The sequence below is a fragment of the Eucyclogobius newberryi genome, unplaced genomic scaffold, assembly GCF_026437365.1.
Source record: "Eucyclogobius newberryi isolate DKJ021-1_F unplaced genomic scaffold, fEucNew1.0.hap1 SCAF_15, whole genome shotgun sequence".
In the NCBI taxonomy this organism is placed as follows: domain Eukaryota; kingdom Metazoa; phylum Chordata; class Actinopteri; order Gobiiformes; family Gobiidae; genus Eucyclogobius; species Eucyclogobius newberryi.
In genome coordinates, this window is record NW_027315779.1 from 6,189,455 (window position 1) to 6,207,927 (window position 18,473).

At 39.2% G+C, this 18,473-nt stretch overlaps 1 protein-coding gene across 2 annotated transcripts in view; it reads right to left on the minus strand.

Moving 5' to 3' along the window:
* The window catches only part of caln2 (calneuron 2), a 52,474-nt gene that overhangs the window by 3,628 nt on the left and 30,373 nt on the right, over positions 1–18,473 (minus strand). For both annotated transcript variants that reach the window (XM_072445828.1, XM_072445827.1), the window contains exons 4-5: positions 14,550–14,662; positions 7,727–7,877 (exon numbers count right to left, since the gene is read on the minus strand). In XM_072445828.1, coding sequence (XP_072301929.1) covers positions 7,727–7,877; positions 14,550–14,662 — 264 coding nt within the window. The remainder of the gene's footprint in view (positions 1–7,726; positions 7,878–14,549; positions 14,663–18,473) is intronic.

Sequence of the window (18,473 nt, forward strand, 5' to 3'; positions counted from 1 at the left end):
TTAGGCACAAGGAAAAAAATGACTAGAGGCACTACGGATAAAAATGATTGCCTCAAAAATGTATTTGAAAGGGTTAACTTCGACTTTGCGCTCCTAATCTTCAAAAAAGTGGAGATAGGAGGTGAGACAGATGTGTCCTTCAATAATCCTTGCTGTGAAGACAACAGCACAGCTTTCTCCTCTGCAGTCAGCCCCTCTGTGTCTCTGTTAAAATCAAACGATGCATCAATAAATCACGTTTGAGCAGCCAGGATCCGAGAAGGAGACGGGAAAGGAGAGGAAAGGAGAGAGGAAAGAAGAGAAGGTCCCACTGGAGGGGGGAAGGAAGAGGGTTGTGGGAAACTGGCGGCTGGGGTTAAGTGCAGGGAGGGATCATCTTAACCCCTTAGCTCGCTCTGTGGTTCCTTTAATGTCTCTGAAGAAGGCACAAACATTTGGAGGTAAAAAGAGGTGTTTTGTTTTGAGTTGTAGAGACTGAAGTTGGGCTCACAAGAAACTATTTATAATTTTACTTGGAAGCAAAATGGTTAGAAGTAGTTTGAGTGGCAGTGTTATTAATGTATTACCTGCAGTCAGTGGGGGGAAAGTTCCTTCTCCAAAAGATTCCTATGTGTTTATTTGCCTTTTAAAAAACACATTGGTGCAAAAAGCTCAGTGTGCACAGTGTAATATTAAAAACAACCAAATAAACTAACAATGGTCATAAGTTACAAAGCACTGAAAGTGCATGAACCTGATCGAGGAATTTCTGCAAAAAAAAAAAAGTAATGGTAAATATTGCCATAAACACAAAATTGAATCTCTTTTCAGGACGGATGATGAATCTTTGTCAATAATACGTCTAAATGGAAGAAGCTTAAATTCAAACTTTGAAAATATCATGGATATTCTTAAGTTACTGAACAATTGAAAAGTTTTGATGTAATTGCAATATCAAAAACATGGTTAAACAAGGATAAACTGTACAAATTCAACACTGACAGAGAAGACATGTTTAGACGAGATAGGCAAAGTAAGAATGTTGGGGATGAGCTGCTGTTCATTAATAACCAGCTACATAGACAAGTTGTGGAGACAAATGATCTTTGCTGTGGATGACATGATGGAATGTGTTACTTTTGAAATTAAAAAAAAAATATATACTGATAAGTTGCAAGTACTGACTACTTGGGTCAACAATTCATAGAAAACATAGATAGAATATGATAACAATCTGCACATAAAGAAGGTCTTTATCCAGTGATTTCAGCCTCGGCAAGGCAAGTTTATTTGCAGAGCACAATTCATACACAAGGCAATTCAAAGTGCTTCACACAACAGCAAAAAAAATCATAAAAATCACAAAGACATGATAGAAAGCGACGAGTGCAAAAGAAAATAATTGGATTCATATGCACAGCTAAACAAAATATTTTTTAACTTAAAACTAGACCTATTAAAAACATTTAGAAATGCTCCATACCAGGGGTCACCAACGCTGTGCCCGTTGGCACCTGGGCGCCCTTTGGGCCTCTCTCAGTCACCCGCGTGGACCTGTTCTAAATTTAGAACAGCTCAGCCAAAGCTTTCTTGTTTCGCCAAAACGCTGCTAACCCTATTTATATGAGAGCTGGACATGTAGAGACAGCAACAGACAACCAGCTCCATGTCATGTTTTCAAAATACACCCAATAATCACGTAAGAGCCGATATCGACAGTGACGCCTCCGTGCGCGCGGACAGCACTGGATATGCGGCGCGACGCGCGGGAAAGTTCGACGTTTTTAGATCAAGAATGTTTTAATTTATAGACAAGAAAAATAAATAATGTGCAAATGGATCGAGCTGTCAGCGCAGGACAGCACCACTGTCAGGACTGAACCAGGTCTAACCTAAAACAGGCCTCACACAGGACTGAACCAGGTCTAACCCAAACCAGGACTCACACAGGACTGAACCAGGTCTAACCCAAACCAGGACTCACACAGGACTGAACCAGGTCTAACCCGAACCAGGACTCACACAGGACTGAACCAGGTCTAACCCGAACCAGGACTCACACAGGACTGAACCAGGTCTAACCTAAAACAGGCCTCACACAGGACTGAACCAGGTCTAACCCAAACCAGGACTCACACAGGACTGAACCAGGTCTAACCCGAACCAGGGCTCACACAGGACTGAACCAGGTCTAACCTAAAACAGGCCTCACACAGGACTGAACCAGGTCTAACCCAAACCAGGACTCACACAGGACTGAACCAGGTCTAACCTAAAACAGGCCTCACACAGGACTGAACCAGGTCTAACCTAAAACAGGCCTCACACAGGACTGAACCAGGTCTAACCCAAACCAGGACTCACACAGGACTGAACCAGGTCTAACCCAAACCAGGACTCACACAGGACTGAACCAGGTCTAACCCGAACCAGGACTCACACAGGACTGAACCAGGTCTAACCTAAACCAGGACTCACACAGGACTGAACCAGGTCTAACCTAAACCAGGACTCACACAGGACTGAACCAGGTCTAACCCGAACCAGGGCTCACACAGGACTGAACCAGGTCTAACTCAAACCAGGACTCACACAGGACTGAACCAGGTCTAACCCGAACCAGGACTCACACAGGACTGAACCAGGTCTAACCCAAACCAGGACTCACACAGGACTGAACCAGGTCTAACCTAAACCAGGACTCACACAGGACTGAACCAGGTCTAACCCGAACCAGGACTCACACAGGACTGAACCAGGACTAACCCAAACCAGGACTCACACAGGACTGAACCAGGTCTAACCTAAACCAGGACTCACACAGGACTGAACCAGGTCTAACTCAAACCAGGACTCACACAGGACTGAACCAGGTCTAACCCAAACCAGGACTCACACAGGACTGGACCAGGTCTAACCCAAACCAGGACTCACACAGGACTGAACCAGGTCCAACCCGAACCAGGACTCACACAGGACTGAACCAGGTCTAACCCAAACCAGGACTCACACAGGACTGGACCAGGTCTAACCCAAACCAGGACTCACACAGGACTGAACCAGGTCTAACCCAAACCAGGACTCACACAGGACTGGACCAGGTCTAACCCAAACCAGGACTCACACAGGACTGAACCAGGTCTAACCCAAACCAGGACTCACACAGGACTGGACCAGGTCTAACCCAAACCAGGACTCACACAGGATAACCTTACATTGGCAATCTATATTCAGCAATGTGCTACATGACATGGTTAGTGGTATGATAATCCATAACAGACCACCTGCTAGTCTTTGTTATGCTCAACTAAATAAATAGAACAACTGAAGAAAAAAAAAAATCCAAATAATGTAAGATATGTAAGAATATATAGGCATTTAGGACAAGCTTGCAAAATCAAAACAGGTAAACTACCCTTAACCAATCCTAACCTAACTAATCCTTAACAGATCCTGCGTATGGACATTTCCTAGAGACTTTTAAAGCACTGTTTGACCTGCTTGACTTGTTGATAGATAAACACAAACAAACAAAGGAAAAAGACAAAACCAGGGATGACCATTCTATTCACTTTTATTGAGCCGTGTCCAAGTAAGTCTACGCTAAGTATACATTTATTTTAAACTACTCTGAGCATGGTTCTATATATAAGGTCAAATGAGTATCAGCCTGCATAGGCATCATTCTGGCTGCGTCCCCTGTGAGGTGCTGCGGGTGAAGAGGGACCCCCAAAGAGAGATCTGGGACACACCACAGGGCCAAAGCTTCTCTGTATTTCCATGAATGAAGTGTCTGGAGAGAGGGAAGCGAGTAATCTGCTGCCTCCACAACACAACTGTCCAGAGAAATGGAATTCATTTGATTTACTGGCAATAAAATAACAATCACATCTTATTACAAATGTTTAACAAAATGCCTTTTCGTTGTTTTGGAATGACAAACTATCATATTAATTGAAATGAAAGTAAGTATTCACAAAGTATGTTAATTGTTGGCCTACAATTAATCACATTTCACTGAACTGAGATTCTGTCATTTCAAATCGTCAACGATCATCCAGGGGTCAAAGTAACAAACATTTTATTGAAACAGAGTTCAGATTTTGGAAAGAAATTTGATTATTTTTATGTTAAAAGGCCTTAATCAAAAGTCTGTCTTGTTTATGTTCAGAAAATGTATATTCAAAGACATTTTTATTTGTCTTAAATGTGACAAAATCAAATAAAATTCATAATCTATCAATAGTTGAGTGTGAGGCCTCTGGATTCATTATAAGTCTCTTTTTACCTCTGTCCTACTGACTTTGCACCTTTGACCTTTGATGGTAAACCTGGAGTGAATAAATGACTAGGTTAAATAACTAAAGACCAAAGCATATTTTTTCTTATTTTAACAGGACAGTGTACGGTTACATAATGCCTGAGGGCAAAGTCACTTGTACCAGATTCTAGCTCATGAAGCTCATTTCCATTTGCAGCCCCTGCACCTGACAAAGGATTAATCAAATCACAAATCATAATGCATACAATTTACTACACATAGAATCAAAATCTAAACTATGAATAAACAAACAGCTCCAAATCAGACTCACAATAGGACCAAACCCAGGACCAAACAAAGACAAGTCAGAAACAGAGACTGAACAAGAACAGATGAACAACTGAAAAGGTGCATTTACCGCCACCTACTGTAGTACAAAGTATGTGTTTTACGCTATACCGTAAAAAAAATAAAAGAAAAAAAGGAGAGCAAGAAAGAGAAAGAGAGAGAAGGCGAGAGAACTGTATGTATTTCATTTTTTGTTGGACGATATCATTTTTTGCATTATTCTGAGCCTTTCCTTATTCATTTTTCCCATATTAATTCAACGTATTTGATTCATTTTGCCGTTCTGTTGCGTTTCACTGCCTCTTTTTACAGACAATGCCCTATTCAAACTGTGCGCCGACTTGTCAACAGCTCGACGGTCACATTGCAGTCTTAACAAAACATTTTAATTTTGCTAAACGAGGCTGAATGAATGACTAAACATTTGACTTTGAGAGGTAATTGGTTTTACGACAATCAGTCAAGCACATAAGTTCAACTGAAGGAAAGTCTTTGTTTCTGCTTTGAGAGACAGTATCTTACATGGAGCTGAGGGTAGAGAAAAGATTATTACGTCAAAATGATAGCAGTCTGCAAGTTTAGAATGGAAAACACGGCTACTACAATATCACTGATAGTTCAGGGTCTCTTTGAGGCTCTCCCAAGGTTGTGTCCTTGGGCAAGACACTTCACCCACCTTGCCTTTCTACGAATGCCTTTGTACGAAAGGCAGAAATGTTGGCCTACCCTGACCAGTACATTTTAAAGCAATAAACCTAGGAAGAACACTAAATAATACTAATGCATTACTATTATTATAACCTTTTGTCAGCATATTTTCATTTTATACATTCTTTCAAGAAAGTCATTATTCTAACTATTTTTATTTTTTTAAACAATATTTATTCTGTGAAATATGATGTTTTCCATTTTTCTTCTATAATGTACTTTTAAAATAGCTTTTTACAGAGGAATTATAATGTGTTTTGTCACATTGTTAACGGACATATTATGACATTTTGGCTAATGCTGTTTTATTGTCTTATAAATACAGGCCTTGAAGTTTCACTGAGCCCATTTAGTTTTATGATTATAGCCATTACTTTGCACTTTAATGTTCACATTGTAATAAATAATGATATCTGTGACAATCTTTATGCAGCTGAAGCAATGCAGCTATTTATGCTAACGTGTCCATTTGCCAAGAATGTGTCTTTTGTCTTTGCCTAAAGCTGATATTTATTTATATAATGTAGGCACCATTTCAGACTGCTGGTATTGTTTTTGTTGAGCTTTGGATGTGTCTGCCTGAAATAATTATTTAATTGATTAATTGATTTTGACATAATGCTATATTTGTCATTGACATTTTCTCAAGTCTGTTTCAAAACATGAAGAAATTTACAATACTCAAAGCATTTCTTAATTAAAGCTGAAAGCGGTAAAGGTCCTTACCCCAGGCTGATATTGATCTGTATAAAAATACTGAGAATGTCATTCTGTTTTTTCCAGGCAACTTTGCTGTTCTTTGTCATTTCTACAATATCCTTCTGCTCTTAAAGCCTCTTGGCCAGAAGGGTCCTGTAAACGCCCTGTGAGTACCACAAGAAACCAGACCAAAACATTTCTTAAAGAACATTTAATAAACCGGTGAAGGAGTTTTTAAAGGTTGATTTAACAAAACAATATATTATGCATTTATAAAAACCTTTTGCCAACTGCATTCGTTTCTCTGAGTAGCTTCTCATAATAGTCCCAATTAGTCCCATTAATTGTCCAGTCACAAACAAAAACACAGAGTATCCAAAATGTCACACATTTTCAAAATTTGATCTTATTTGGGTAAAAAACCTGGGACTGATTCTTTGAAATATTTTGCGAGTGAACCCCGTTTTAAATGTTCAATTCAATATGGCCGAATTCCTGTTTGTAGGAGGGCAGAGTTACAATTATATTTTAGGCTAGTCTCAGTGTGCTCTATCACTCCCTGTCATGTGCCCACTCAAAAAGGTTCGAACTTGTCGAGCCATTTAATTTTGGCCAAACATCGCTCCACGGGAACGGATTCATAATGACCTAATAATGGAATGGAATTAAATATGAATGGAATTTGCAGAAATGAAATTGATATTGAGCGTTATTTAACAGATGAAGATTTATCCCGTCAGTCAAGGTAATAACTGTCATAATATGCTATCACGCCAAAGAATTGTATTATTGACCTCCTTTAGAGAAGAAGGACCCTTGAGAGAAATGATGAAAAATGTGCTTCATCGTCTAGTGCTGAAGCATGAAATCTAACACTGCATTGTTACAAATAATCACATCTACGTTTGCCAGACAATCAATCATCTGACAAGACATTTCTTATTAAACACACTCCCTCCTATGTAGTTTAACTTGAGCTTAAGCAATGGAGTCCTCCTCCTCATTTCCACCGCAGCAGAATCTATTTCATTTTTAGCTGAAGCTCACGGCGAAACTGATTTTGTGCTATAGCAGCTGCTTTTACAACGTACTGCAAATTTACAAGAACTCACCACCTTAGCCAAGACTGCGTGATTTAAATGAGATATATTATGCTTTTACTACTTAGTAGTAGTTTGTACTTAGTATTAAACATGAACACAATTAAATCATCTAGTTCCATTTTTGTCACTGTAAAACATAATATTGATCTAAAAAGGCTTAGAAACAGGTCCATTGTCTTCCTGTTCAAAACTGCAGAGCTGATAAGTCCCTTTCTAATGACATTTCACTGTAACAAACATCAGATTGTCATTTACACGATTTATATGTGACATTTTAGAACTCCAAAGCCTTCATATTTCAAATAATCTCAATTACGAGTACAGGGATATGGGTGTGGATAGGGGGTAGGTGAAGACAGGTTTTTTCTGAGGATGTGAGCCTCGTTAGCCTCAAAATGCACAATTACTTAACATGCATGAATCAATTCAAATACTTTGTCTAAATGCTCATTAAAGTTAATTCTGCATAATATGTCCCTTTAACCTTATCTTTCCTCAATGCATCGCTGACAAACATTTCTACCGTATAATATTTCAAGCACCAAAGTTTAGTCATTCAAGAAATGATTCATCCTCACTCACATGTCGTTTTGAGTCTTGTTCAGTCGTATTGTGTGTTTGCGCGTACCTCCCTCGTACTCCGGGCAGTTCCCTGTCTCGTTGAGGCTTTCCTCTTCTGTGATGATGATGTTCTCGATGTCCTTCATGGTCAGGTGGTCTCTGAAGGCGTGGAACAAAACCTGCTTCAGCTCGTCCAGAGACAGCTGCTGCATGTCAAACTGAGGAGGGACACACACCAGACAACACACCGTCAGTGGGGACGCCGTTGCAGTGTCAAATGTTAGTGTTACACATTTAGACGCATCCGAGTGTTATTATTGAACATCATGGATTGAGGTGAAATCCCGAATACCAATTGAATTTCTTGCCAAATTCAATGCTGATCCAAATCATATACAAAAAGAACATTACAATAATTTAAAGTAAAGACTGAACATGTTGATCAAATGGGGGAGATATCGCGGTCTGCATATGCATCAGCTCGGCTATTTTTGGAGCTTGAATCAGTATGCCAGTCTGCTGTGCCTGGATATAGGTCCTTAAATGTATGCATGAACAATGTGAGGAGAGAACAGGCCTGTTTGAATGGAAATAGCCTGAACACGCGCTCCCTTGTAGATGATTGTATTTGGTGATATGTGAATGTTTTTAATGATTTATGAACCTTACACCAATCTGCTGCTGGTGTCCTCCTCTGCGTGCCCTTCCCGAATAACACGACGACCCTCTAAGATGAAGTCACACCTCCTCCCCCCGTACTCACACTGACATTGTTCTATATCAAGGACCATCTCAATAAAGATGACCTTATGTGCTGATGTAATCCACTGATTAAGTTTACGAGTATGACCGTGAATAAAGATGAAAATCTCAACAGAGATTAATTAGCTCCCATTTACCCTACTAACGTGTAAATCTGTAATTCAATATCTTGGACTGGACTATTCAGAACAGCCACCATTCTTATGAACCAATCAAAAAAGGACATGGCAATTTTATGTGAATTATATGATGTAATGTCATTGATTGATTTCAATGAGGGGATTTATTTCATCCCTCCAGCACTGTCTTCTGGTGGTGATTCGAGATTCATAGAACTATAACTCTTGACGTGTCACGCACTGTTGCTCAAGAAGACACATTTCACATACTGTAAACGTCTGTTCCTTTTTAACCGTGGCGGGTTTGTCACCTGCCAATCCTTTCTATTTTCTGTTTGTATGCAGTGGGTTTGGAACCGGACCAGTGCAGTAGACAACCGACTAATTTTGGGACATTTCGATCACAGCCACTAATTTGTAGCACACGTCTCTCAAATATTCTCATGACATTCAGAACAAACTTCTATAACTTCTCCGACCTCAGAATATTTTTGATTCTGCAGAAATTCAGTTTCTTGGTACTCTGTGCTCTTCTGTGCTTTGTACTCCTTTTTTTCATGTAACCCGCCGGTTTGATGGACACAAATGGACTTCTGTGATTACATACTGATCAGTATGTAATCACAGAAGTCCATTACATACTGATCAGTATGTGATCACAGAAGTCCATTACATACTGATCAGTATGTAATCACAGAAGACTGAATCTTTTTCTACTTCTGTGATTATTTAATCTGTCTGTAAATCATGCCAATCGGAAATCAGGGAGAGAGGATGTGTAGAATGTTCGAGAGACAATGTTTGAGTGACAAATAGCCAACCCCACCAAGCGAAGTTATAAATGAGATATTTGGAGAGGTGACCCCGCTTACTGTAGGAATGCATGTTTTTTCATATATTTTCAGCAATAAAACTAAATTGATATGTTTGATTTCATATTGTAGAACATTCCAGGCAACGCAGACAAATCTGCATGAAGACAAAAACGTAGCGGACTCCTCACATGAAAACGTTACATAGAGCACCTTTAACTATGAAAGCAACAGCTTCTGTTTTTTCAATTAAACCTTTCTCAATCAACCAGATCAACTTACTATATATAATGTATATAAGCAGCCTCAGATAATGTGGCGGTTGGTTTTGCACAGCAGATGGTCCTGTTCTAAACAAAATGGGGGTTTGATGGAGAGAAAAAAGAAAAGTGGACAAGACGATATTATGGTGAGGTCAGGAAAAAGCAGGAAGTATCAGAAGACACAGATGGAGGAGGGAGATGACAGATGATTGTGCAGAAGATGTAGTTGTTAAGGACAGAGGAAACGCTCATTTCAATAAGGGACAATTATCCTCTTCATGTTGGTGTCTGCTCTTTCAGAGAGACAACGCACACAAAAAATGTACATTTAAATGTGTGAAAATGACTTGGCTCTAGAATGGTCACATATACACTTGTTCCAAACCTAGTAAGGACACAAGGATACAAAATCGATAGTAATTTAAATTGTAAAGTCATTTTACTCTTTTTACAGTGCAAGTCCTATCAAATTAATATTGATTTTTGTGAGGCAAGAATTAGCATCTTAAAGGAGCACTACGAAACATTTTGATGGTCTGGGGTTATCTAGAATATTCCACAGTATGGCATTAGATTTATTTATCTTGCATTTCATTATTTACATGTATTTATTGCCTAAAAAGTACACTGAAAAACATGAAACTCTTTCTGTGGGTTGGCTCGCACCTCTGACCTGACCATTAACTTGGCCTAATTGTCTCCATGGTGATAGATAAGGTAAGGCAAAACAATAACATATCCATTGAGACGATCGAGAGGCGGACCCTCCAGCAGAAAAGTTACACAGTGTTTTTTTAATGGTCAACAAAAAGGCCTTAACTGTGCACCTTGAGTTTCTTTAGTGGTGCCAGTGCCCTATGTGTGTCCTGAAGGATGCTGGGAAATAAGACTCTTTGGACTGTGAGACAGATGACATGACAGCTCAGGACAGGTGCACTCAAAACTTACAATGTTCCTGTCAGTAAAAGTCACAAAGAAACTGTGACCTGCAAGACCCAGTTTGATATCTGACGGGCAAAAGCTCTGAAAGGTGTGGTTTAGTAATGTTGTCATATCATTCTACAGCAAAACTGCATATCTAAAGGAGGGTTTGTCCCAAGCTCCTAAAAAACGACATGATCCGACACAATATGGGCCGACCTGACCTGCATGTCTGGGAAATCCTTCACTGATATGTGAGAAACTGCTCATAGAGATAAAGAATAACGCCAAATCAAACTTGAGAACAAGCTTGGGCGCTAACCACAAATATCAGGCATAAAATCAGGACCAGCTTTTTGTTCTCATCAAAAATAACTAAATTAACTAACAATCTTGACAACTTTAACTCTCCATAGTTCTACTCCTTCCTGCCAAATCAGGTCCTCCAAATGATCTGATCCGGCTTGTGGCCCATTGTCCAGTTAAAAACATAGATTTTCTCTTGTTCACTGATTTGGTTTGGTTAGTTCTAGTTTAGTCCTAGTTTAATCCTGGGATAGTCCTGGTCCAAACCCAGTAGGTACAAGCCATAGTTCTAGTTTAATTCTGGGATAGTCCTGGTCCAAACCCAGTAGGTACAAGCCATAGTTCTAGTTTAATTCTGGTTCAGTTTTGCAGCACAATTTAAAGCCTTGTTTCCAAAAATTGAATATAGCAGTTGTAGTGAAACAGATCTAGTGTTAGGGATATTTTGAGCGACCCCAAAATGTGTTGAAAGAAATGTGTTAACCTATACAGTCCAGGAGCCACAGCCCTTCAAAAATGTATAGATAGATAGATACATTCTAAGATAGATTGATAGATGGATAAAGTGTCCCAAAAGTGCCGATACTTGTCTCAGTATCAAGACTTTACTTGTTTAAATGTTGTGTGAGTGAGTAGTTGCTGGTGGTCGGAGAGGCCATTAATGCAAGGTTACGGTATAGCTTATAGTGTAAAGTGCACAGGGAAAAGGGAAAACAATAGACGGTCCTTGTGTGAGATTTGCTTCGATCCAAAAGCCCTATTTGCACCAAAGAGTGTAGAGGTAGTGGGGCTCGGAGAGACACAGAGCTACTGGACAATGTGGGGTAAAGAGGAGGGGTGGCCCAGATAAGAATACAGGAGCATAAAAGAAGACTCATATAAGAACAATTCATGAAGGTCATAGACAGTAAGAGTCTCCTGTGATTTAAATCCTCCCTCAAAGAAACATACAAAACACAGAGGCATGCATGGACGATGAGTTCAGGGAACGCTGGAAGAATACGTTAAGAAGATGCTGTCAAGTGAGCTTTCATTGGGGCAATCTGAATATTAATGAGGAACTAAATAAAGCAGTTCAAATTAAGTGTCAGTTAGTCCCATGTTAGCTGAATGTTACATACATTAATAAACAAATGTACAAAGACACAAATAAATAAAATTGTGAAACAATATAACTTTTTCTTTAAAGCACCAAGGGTAGCCGTTCACACAGACATCTCACCTGCAAAGACTACTAAATATTTTATAGCCTTATAGACCGGAGACAAGGTGAAGGAAAGGTGAGATTGAAGAAAGATACAAGATGCAGCGAGAGAGAGTCCGAAAGTGCTGCAGTTTGTGTATATTGCAGGAACTGGTAAGAAATAGTATTGAAAATCATCAAGTCGACATACTTCCTACGGGTGTGTTTCAGTTTGGCTCTCATTACATCCGCAGATTCAAGAGGGAACAAAAATCTAGCCTGTTTGAGCATAATTATCGCTCGCTTTTTGCTTACGCTGAATAAATAGAAAGAAATAGAAATTAATGGTTAACTGCAGTTTATTTTGTTCAATTGTCTGGGCAACATCTGTGTTTTTCTATTTGTCTCTGTCAGAGGGGAAACCATGGAGAGATTCAGAGATAAGTGGCCATACCTGCTTGCCAATGCCCTATCTGGTTAGCTCTCTGAAGCTAAGCAGGACTGGGCCTGGTTAGTACGTGGATGGAAGACCGCCGGGACACCAGATGCTACAATGGGGCGGCTAGAAGAAATGTTGCTGTGTCCATAAGCAAGACACTTCCCCCTCACTGCCTAGTAAAGCACTTTGAGTGACTTGAATGTGGAAAAGTGCTATATAAATACACTATATTTGTTTGTCTGGAAATTGGAAGAGTAGCCTGACAAAGGTGATCATGCAGGTGCATGTTCAGACAGTGATGGTCCCTGGGTCATTGGAATGACAAGGCCAGACCAAAGATGAAGCTTTCAAGTGAGGTGGACAAAGACAAAGTTCATGCAAGTTGGCAACAGACCGGAACCACCCTTGTTTGACCCTATTTGTTTGACCCCAGGCTGGTCCTCAAGTTGGAAAAGACTACAAGGTAAGACCACAAGGTAAGCCCCACACCCGATGACTTGATGTCATTGAGAGTAACCTCTCAGTGTAACACCAGTAAAAGATGAAGCCCTGGCACAAGACCGTCAGCACTGGAAGACACTGGTTCTGATTGGCTCTACACATGACCCAACGTCCTCTGCTATAACTTACATGTTCTGTTTATTGGTGGCATTTTGAGAATGTTTCATCATTCAAATTATTTAAAAAAGTTAATTGATGTGGCAATGGTCTTAATTTTTTGTCATTCTCATAGATATTTTCCGTTAAGGCTTGATTAGAGGTACTCTTAATGCCAAAGAATATTACACACCAAAAATGATGTCATAAACAATGTTTATATATTTGTTATAAATATTATAACAAAATGTTGAATTAAATGATTATACTCCTCTCAACAGTAACATGATTTTGATGTAACAATACTCTCACAGAAACACGTTATGGTTGCTCTTTGCACTTGAATGGGAGGTTGCAGACCCACTTCAGTGTAATGTGAATTGGCCATTATCTAACCACAGCTTTTCCCATTGTCTCTCCATTGTCTGCTCAATTTTGAATTCACAAAATGAGTGCACAATACTATCCATATGCAAATGCTTTTTAACCTACACACCTCCACATTTTTAGTGACTCACTGCAACATTTCCTCTCTCTCTTCCTTTTCGCTTGTCCTTACTCGACCATGGAAAGTAAACCAAACTTGCAGTTTTATTATTATTATTGTCATATCTTATCTTACAGGCAAAAAGACTCTTCTCCGAGTGCACCCAGCCACAAATGTTCAGAGGTAAACAACTTCAAAAGAATATTCATGAGCTACAGGCTTTAATCAACCAAACCAACCGGCCAAATTTGGACACTTGTATACATCCATTTTACTGCCTTCCCCGAATCTTTATGATGGTAATACCCTCTGCATTCACGCCCATACGGGAGCACACTTAACAAGCCTTGCATCCACTTGCTCTCAGAGCTGAAAGGAAAGAGTGGTTTTGTTTGAAGAAGCAGGCAGGGGGTCTGGAGAGGGTGTTCAAAAGTACACAGTGTTTGTATGCAGTTTTGGTGGGTTTGCGCTTAAGAATATAGTAGAAATACCCTTATTTTGCATTTGCTGTGTCCAAGGAAAATGTAATTTTGGGTTAGTAACCTTAAACTATCGTTTTCATGTAAATGTATCCATTGTTAACTTGTATCAATGAGATATTTAGCTAAATTGATCAGTCCATTTTAGAATAATGTGTTGTGTTTGAGGCAACTGTGGCTCAGGTGAAGTGCCTTACACACCTGAGGAGTGAATGATTATGGTTCAAAAACTGTCTCTCTTGGTCACTGTAGTAAGTGTAATGCTAGTCTGTTATTTACTGCCATGTGTATCAAAATGCTATGTTAATTTGTTGCAATGTTGCATTGTTTTATTCAGTTGGACTCAAGTATCAACACAGCCTTGTGTTGCTAAACTTTATTGAACAAATTGTGCAATGTTGTTGAATAAAATTAAGTTAAATGACAAATGGAAAATTCATAGTTTAGGCTGCCACTGCTGAGGCTCACAGGTGCTGAGGGGTCGGCAGAGCAAATTGGTGTAATGGAAAAGATGATTTTTACCTGCCAGAAGATGTTGTCGATGGTGCTGCCCAGAAACCCTTCTCTGTTGTCCGAAGAGAGCAGTTTGGGGCCGAGTATCGTCATGAACTCCTCAAAATCCACTTGTCCATCCCCTAAAATACATAATAAATGCATAAAATACATAAGAACTTTTGTGTGTTGTGTGATAAAATGTGAATATATGAATGTATTTCTGTGATGTATTTTATCTGCATAATAGTGATTTTATCTGCATCATTAGTCTAAGAGAAGAACGGGTGTGTGACAAACTGCATTTGTTTGTGAAGGGGCCGTAAAGATGGGCCAAAGAATGTTGCCCCATGAGGGGGGGTGACAGCCCAGAGGAGTTTGGGTAATGTTTACCCAAGGCTTGATCTCTACGTAAAAATACCAAGTGCCTTGATGTAAGGCTGACCAATGAGAAATGTGACCCGCCTATTCCAGAATATCTAATAAAACCAACCAGCATGGGAAAAAACGGGGTGAGACGCAGGAGGATCACGCAAGCTGCTTACAACAGCTTGCGTGATCAGTCCCGGCGTTTTCTCCCAAGCTTGCCATACAAATGTCTGATATTTCTGTGTCGTTTCATATTCTAAGTTGAATCGTGTTCTCAATGTGTTACGGAATAGCATCGGTGTATGTCTGATTCCATGACAGTTGTTATTGTTAGATATTTTTTTATTGCAAACAAACAGAAAAACAGTAGACAAAAAAAAAGACAAACTAGAAGGACAAACTAAAACCATGAGTTTAATAGTTACGGACAATCATCTTATATAGTGTATAAATGAATATATGGAGCTTATGGCTGTTCACATTTAGTTTATATGCTGGTCTTTACAATTCAACATTCAAATTATTTTCAAAACAACATTTTATAGCACAACCTCGACACAGTTTTACTTTGTATCTCAAACATAAGGCCGAGCATATGAAAGCTGATTTTCTCCGCTGAAAAGCTTGGACAGATGCATGCGCTCTCATGCGAGGCAGGCACTTATGAGAAAGAATTCACCTCTGATCAAAGTCAGGGCCTCTGTGTGACTCAATGTGAAGAAACTGCTCAATTCACATTCAACAGACACAAGTCGTGTTTGCATTATGTATTCAGCTGCTCTGTGTTGTTGGAGATAGGAATCAGAAGCCAGCGTCCCGTGGAATTAGTGCTCACTCAACTTTCTCAAGACTCTGAACTGTAGACCAGTTACAGCACAATGAAGAACAATGTTTACTATTATAGGCTGATATAAGTTTGCATGTTTTAGGAGAATTGTCGAGTTTGCTGTCAGTCGAATACTCTGGGATAATATTATCATCCGACTTCCAAAAATTAAACTGTTGTTGTTCCTTGCGGGCAATTTTGTGATGATACAATTGTCATATAAATCTGAATTTTGTCTTAAATATGTTTATCCAATGCTTCCGCCGAGTTAAAAGCCCAATACAAGCTTTGTGTTCAACCCTATTATTTTCCAAGCCCAAGGTTGGATCTTCTAATATTTCAAGTACTGTACGTAGGAATGAGGCATCTATTCCAGCAAATATTGGCCACAATGTATGAACTAAAAATCAGGACTAAACCAAAACTCCTCTTCTTTATTTTCTACTGGGCCCAGTGTAATGTAAAGCAGCTATTTGAGAATAAAGTGCTTGAATGATATAATCAATCAAAAGCCAATTACATTTGTTATCCAATGAGACACATTGTTGAGGACCATGTAGAAACAACTGCCTGAGAAAATCCCCAAATCCCAAAATGTGTCCGTCATGGTGCAACATCCGAGTGAGAGAGAAAAGACCAAGAGAACCACGTGGAAAACACTGCATGTGACAGTCCCAGAGAGATGTTTCTTTGTTTGTTCATCTAGAGACAATTAAAAGAGAAGATGTGGTTGAAAGTTGAAAGTAAAACATGTTCTTCACTCATGTTTCAAAATTAGGTTGGCCTCAAGTATGACTAAACTATTATACATGATTTCATCTAGATTTCCACTCTCGACTCAAAATGTTGCTAATTCATTAATTAATGCATTCATTTTATTTATTTATACAGGGACAACCCAATGAGAAAAGTTCTCTTTTTCATGGGTCCCTGTTAAAACACAACACAGAATAAACAACAAACAAACACAGCATATTAAAACACAAATGAAACATTGAATAAAATTAACCAATACATAGAAACACATTTACACATACAATATGAGATAAAATGATATAAAACAAGTGCATCGGCACTGAGGGTAGTCCTTGACCAGTGCCTTAAAATCATTAGAAGGTTCATAACATGATTTAGTTTAAAAAGTCTCTGTGTTTTGTTCCACAGGAGCAAAGTTGCTGAAAGCCTTTTTCTGTCTCTGTGTTGATACGATGGGATTGTAAGATAAAAATGTCACCTCAAACGGTGAATACCTGCCTGAACTGATGTGCAATAAACTTGATAAATAATCAGGCAAAATGCCAAATAGAGCCTGATACACAAACAAAAGACAGCGCTATTCTCTTCTTGCATCCGATTCTACTTTAGAATATAATTCACAGTGGTGAGTTCTGTATCCTTCTCCTGTAATGAACCTCAGAGCTGAATGATAAACCGAGTTCAGTGCTAATGACTCTGCCACCAAGCTTACACCAAACATCTTCATGATTATCTGCATTCAGCAATAGTATGGAATTAATTAAACCTGTACAGAATTTTGGGCCTCATTGTATTGACCTCGTACAAGTGATTACAGTTGCTTCCATGCTGATGCTCTTTTGATCTCCTCTGACACTCACGTCTAATTAACTGCACTGAGCTTTTGTCAAGTCTGGAGTAAACAAAGGCAGTGAATTATCCTCAAAGTGCTCCTGTCATTTTTTGCAAATATGAGTTTAATGATTGATTCAGCCTCATAACGTTCGTATCTCCACCAGTTCATTTTTAGTCCAATGCGTTTCTTGGGCTTTTTATTATAATGTATATTCTAATTTCTTTGCCTGATATGTCATTCTTAAAGGTGGGAGGTTTTCCATCTACTTTTGCTTTCCCTGAATATGCTCCACTAAATGGCAAAAAATGTGTCTTATTCAATTATACAAAAAATAAGCTCTCCTTGGACCAACATTCATTCTTATGTGAGCACAGATCCGACTTAATTCCTAAGAACGTTGGTTAATCTGCTCCTCTGTCAATGACTGTTGATTCTCTAACTTTCTGTTGGTCAAATCAACAACTCCGGAACGCTCACAAGCACCTGCTGTTGTGGGTTTGGGTGTTACAAAATACCTTTAACTGAACTTTAGAAACTTGAGGTTGAAGTTGGATGTTGATAGTTAATACTTGTTGGCAAATCTGATGAACATATAAACAAAAAACACACGTCTGCGCTGTCTACAAATGACACAATTATAGTTTATTTATTTTCTGTTGTAATAAAATGAATGTGACAGTGTCTAGCCAAGTATCAGGCTCCATGTGCAGCTTTTATAAAAACATCGCTCCTGCAACGGTCTGTAGTGTGGAACATTCAAGGAAAGAAGGTGCCAGAAAAGTTATAGTGCACCTTTGCGGTCTTAGCAAACACTATACTCTTTAAACCAATCTCATAAATTGCATAAAACAATAAACAAACACCAACCATATTCTATAAATAATACTACCCCTTGATGTTTATTGGATCTGAGGGGAGTCAGAGCCGAAAAACAGCTTTTATATTTGACCTTTGTTTAGTGGCCCCATGCAGCGCTGAGTGAAGAGGCAGATGTGGCTGTGATGCAAAAGCTTTTTGTTTAATCACTGCTCAGTGTAGATTTGTGAGAATCGTTTGACAAAAAGGTTGTGGCTTCACTATCTCTGGGGAATTTATCTAAGACTGGGCCCACCTGCTGCACGAGTGCTTTATGGAGATATTTGGAGAAAGCTCAAGCTGCTATTTGGCA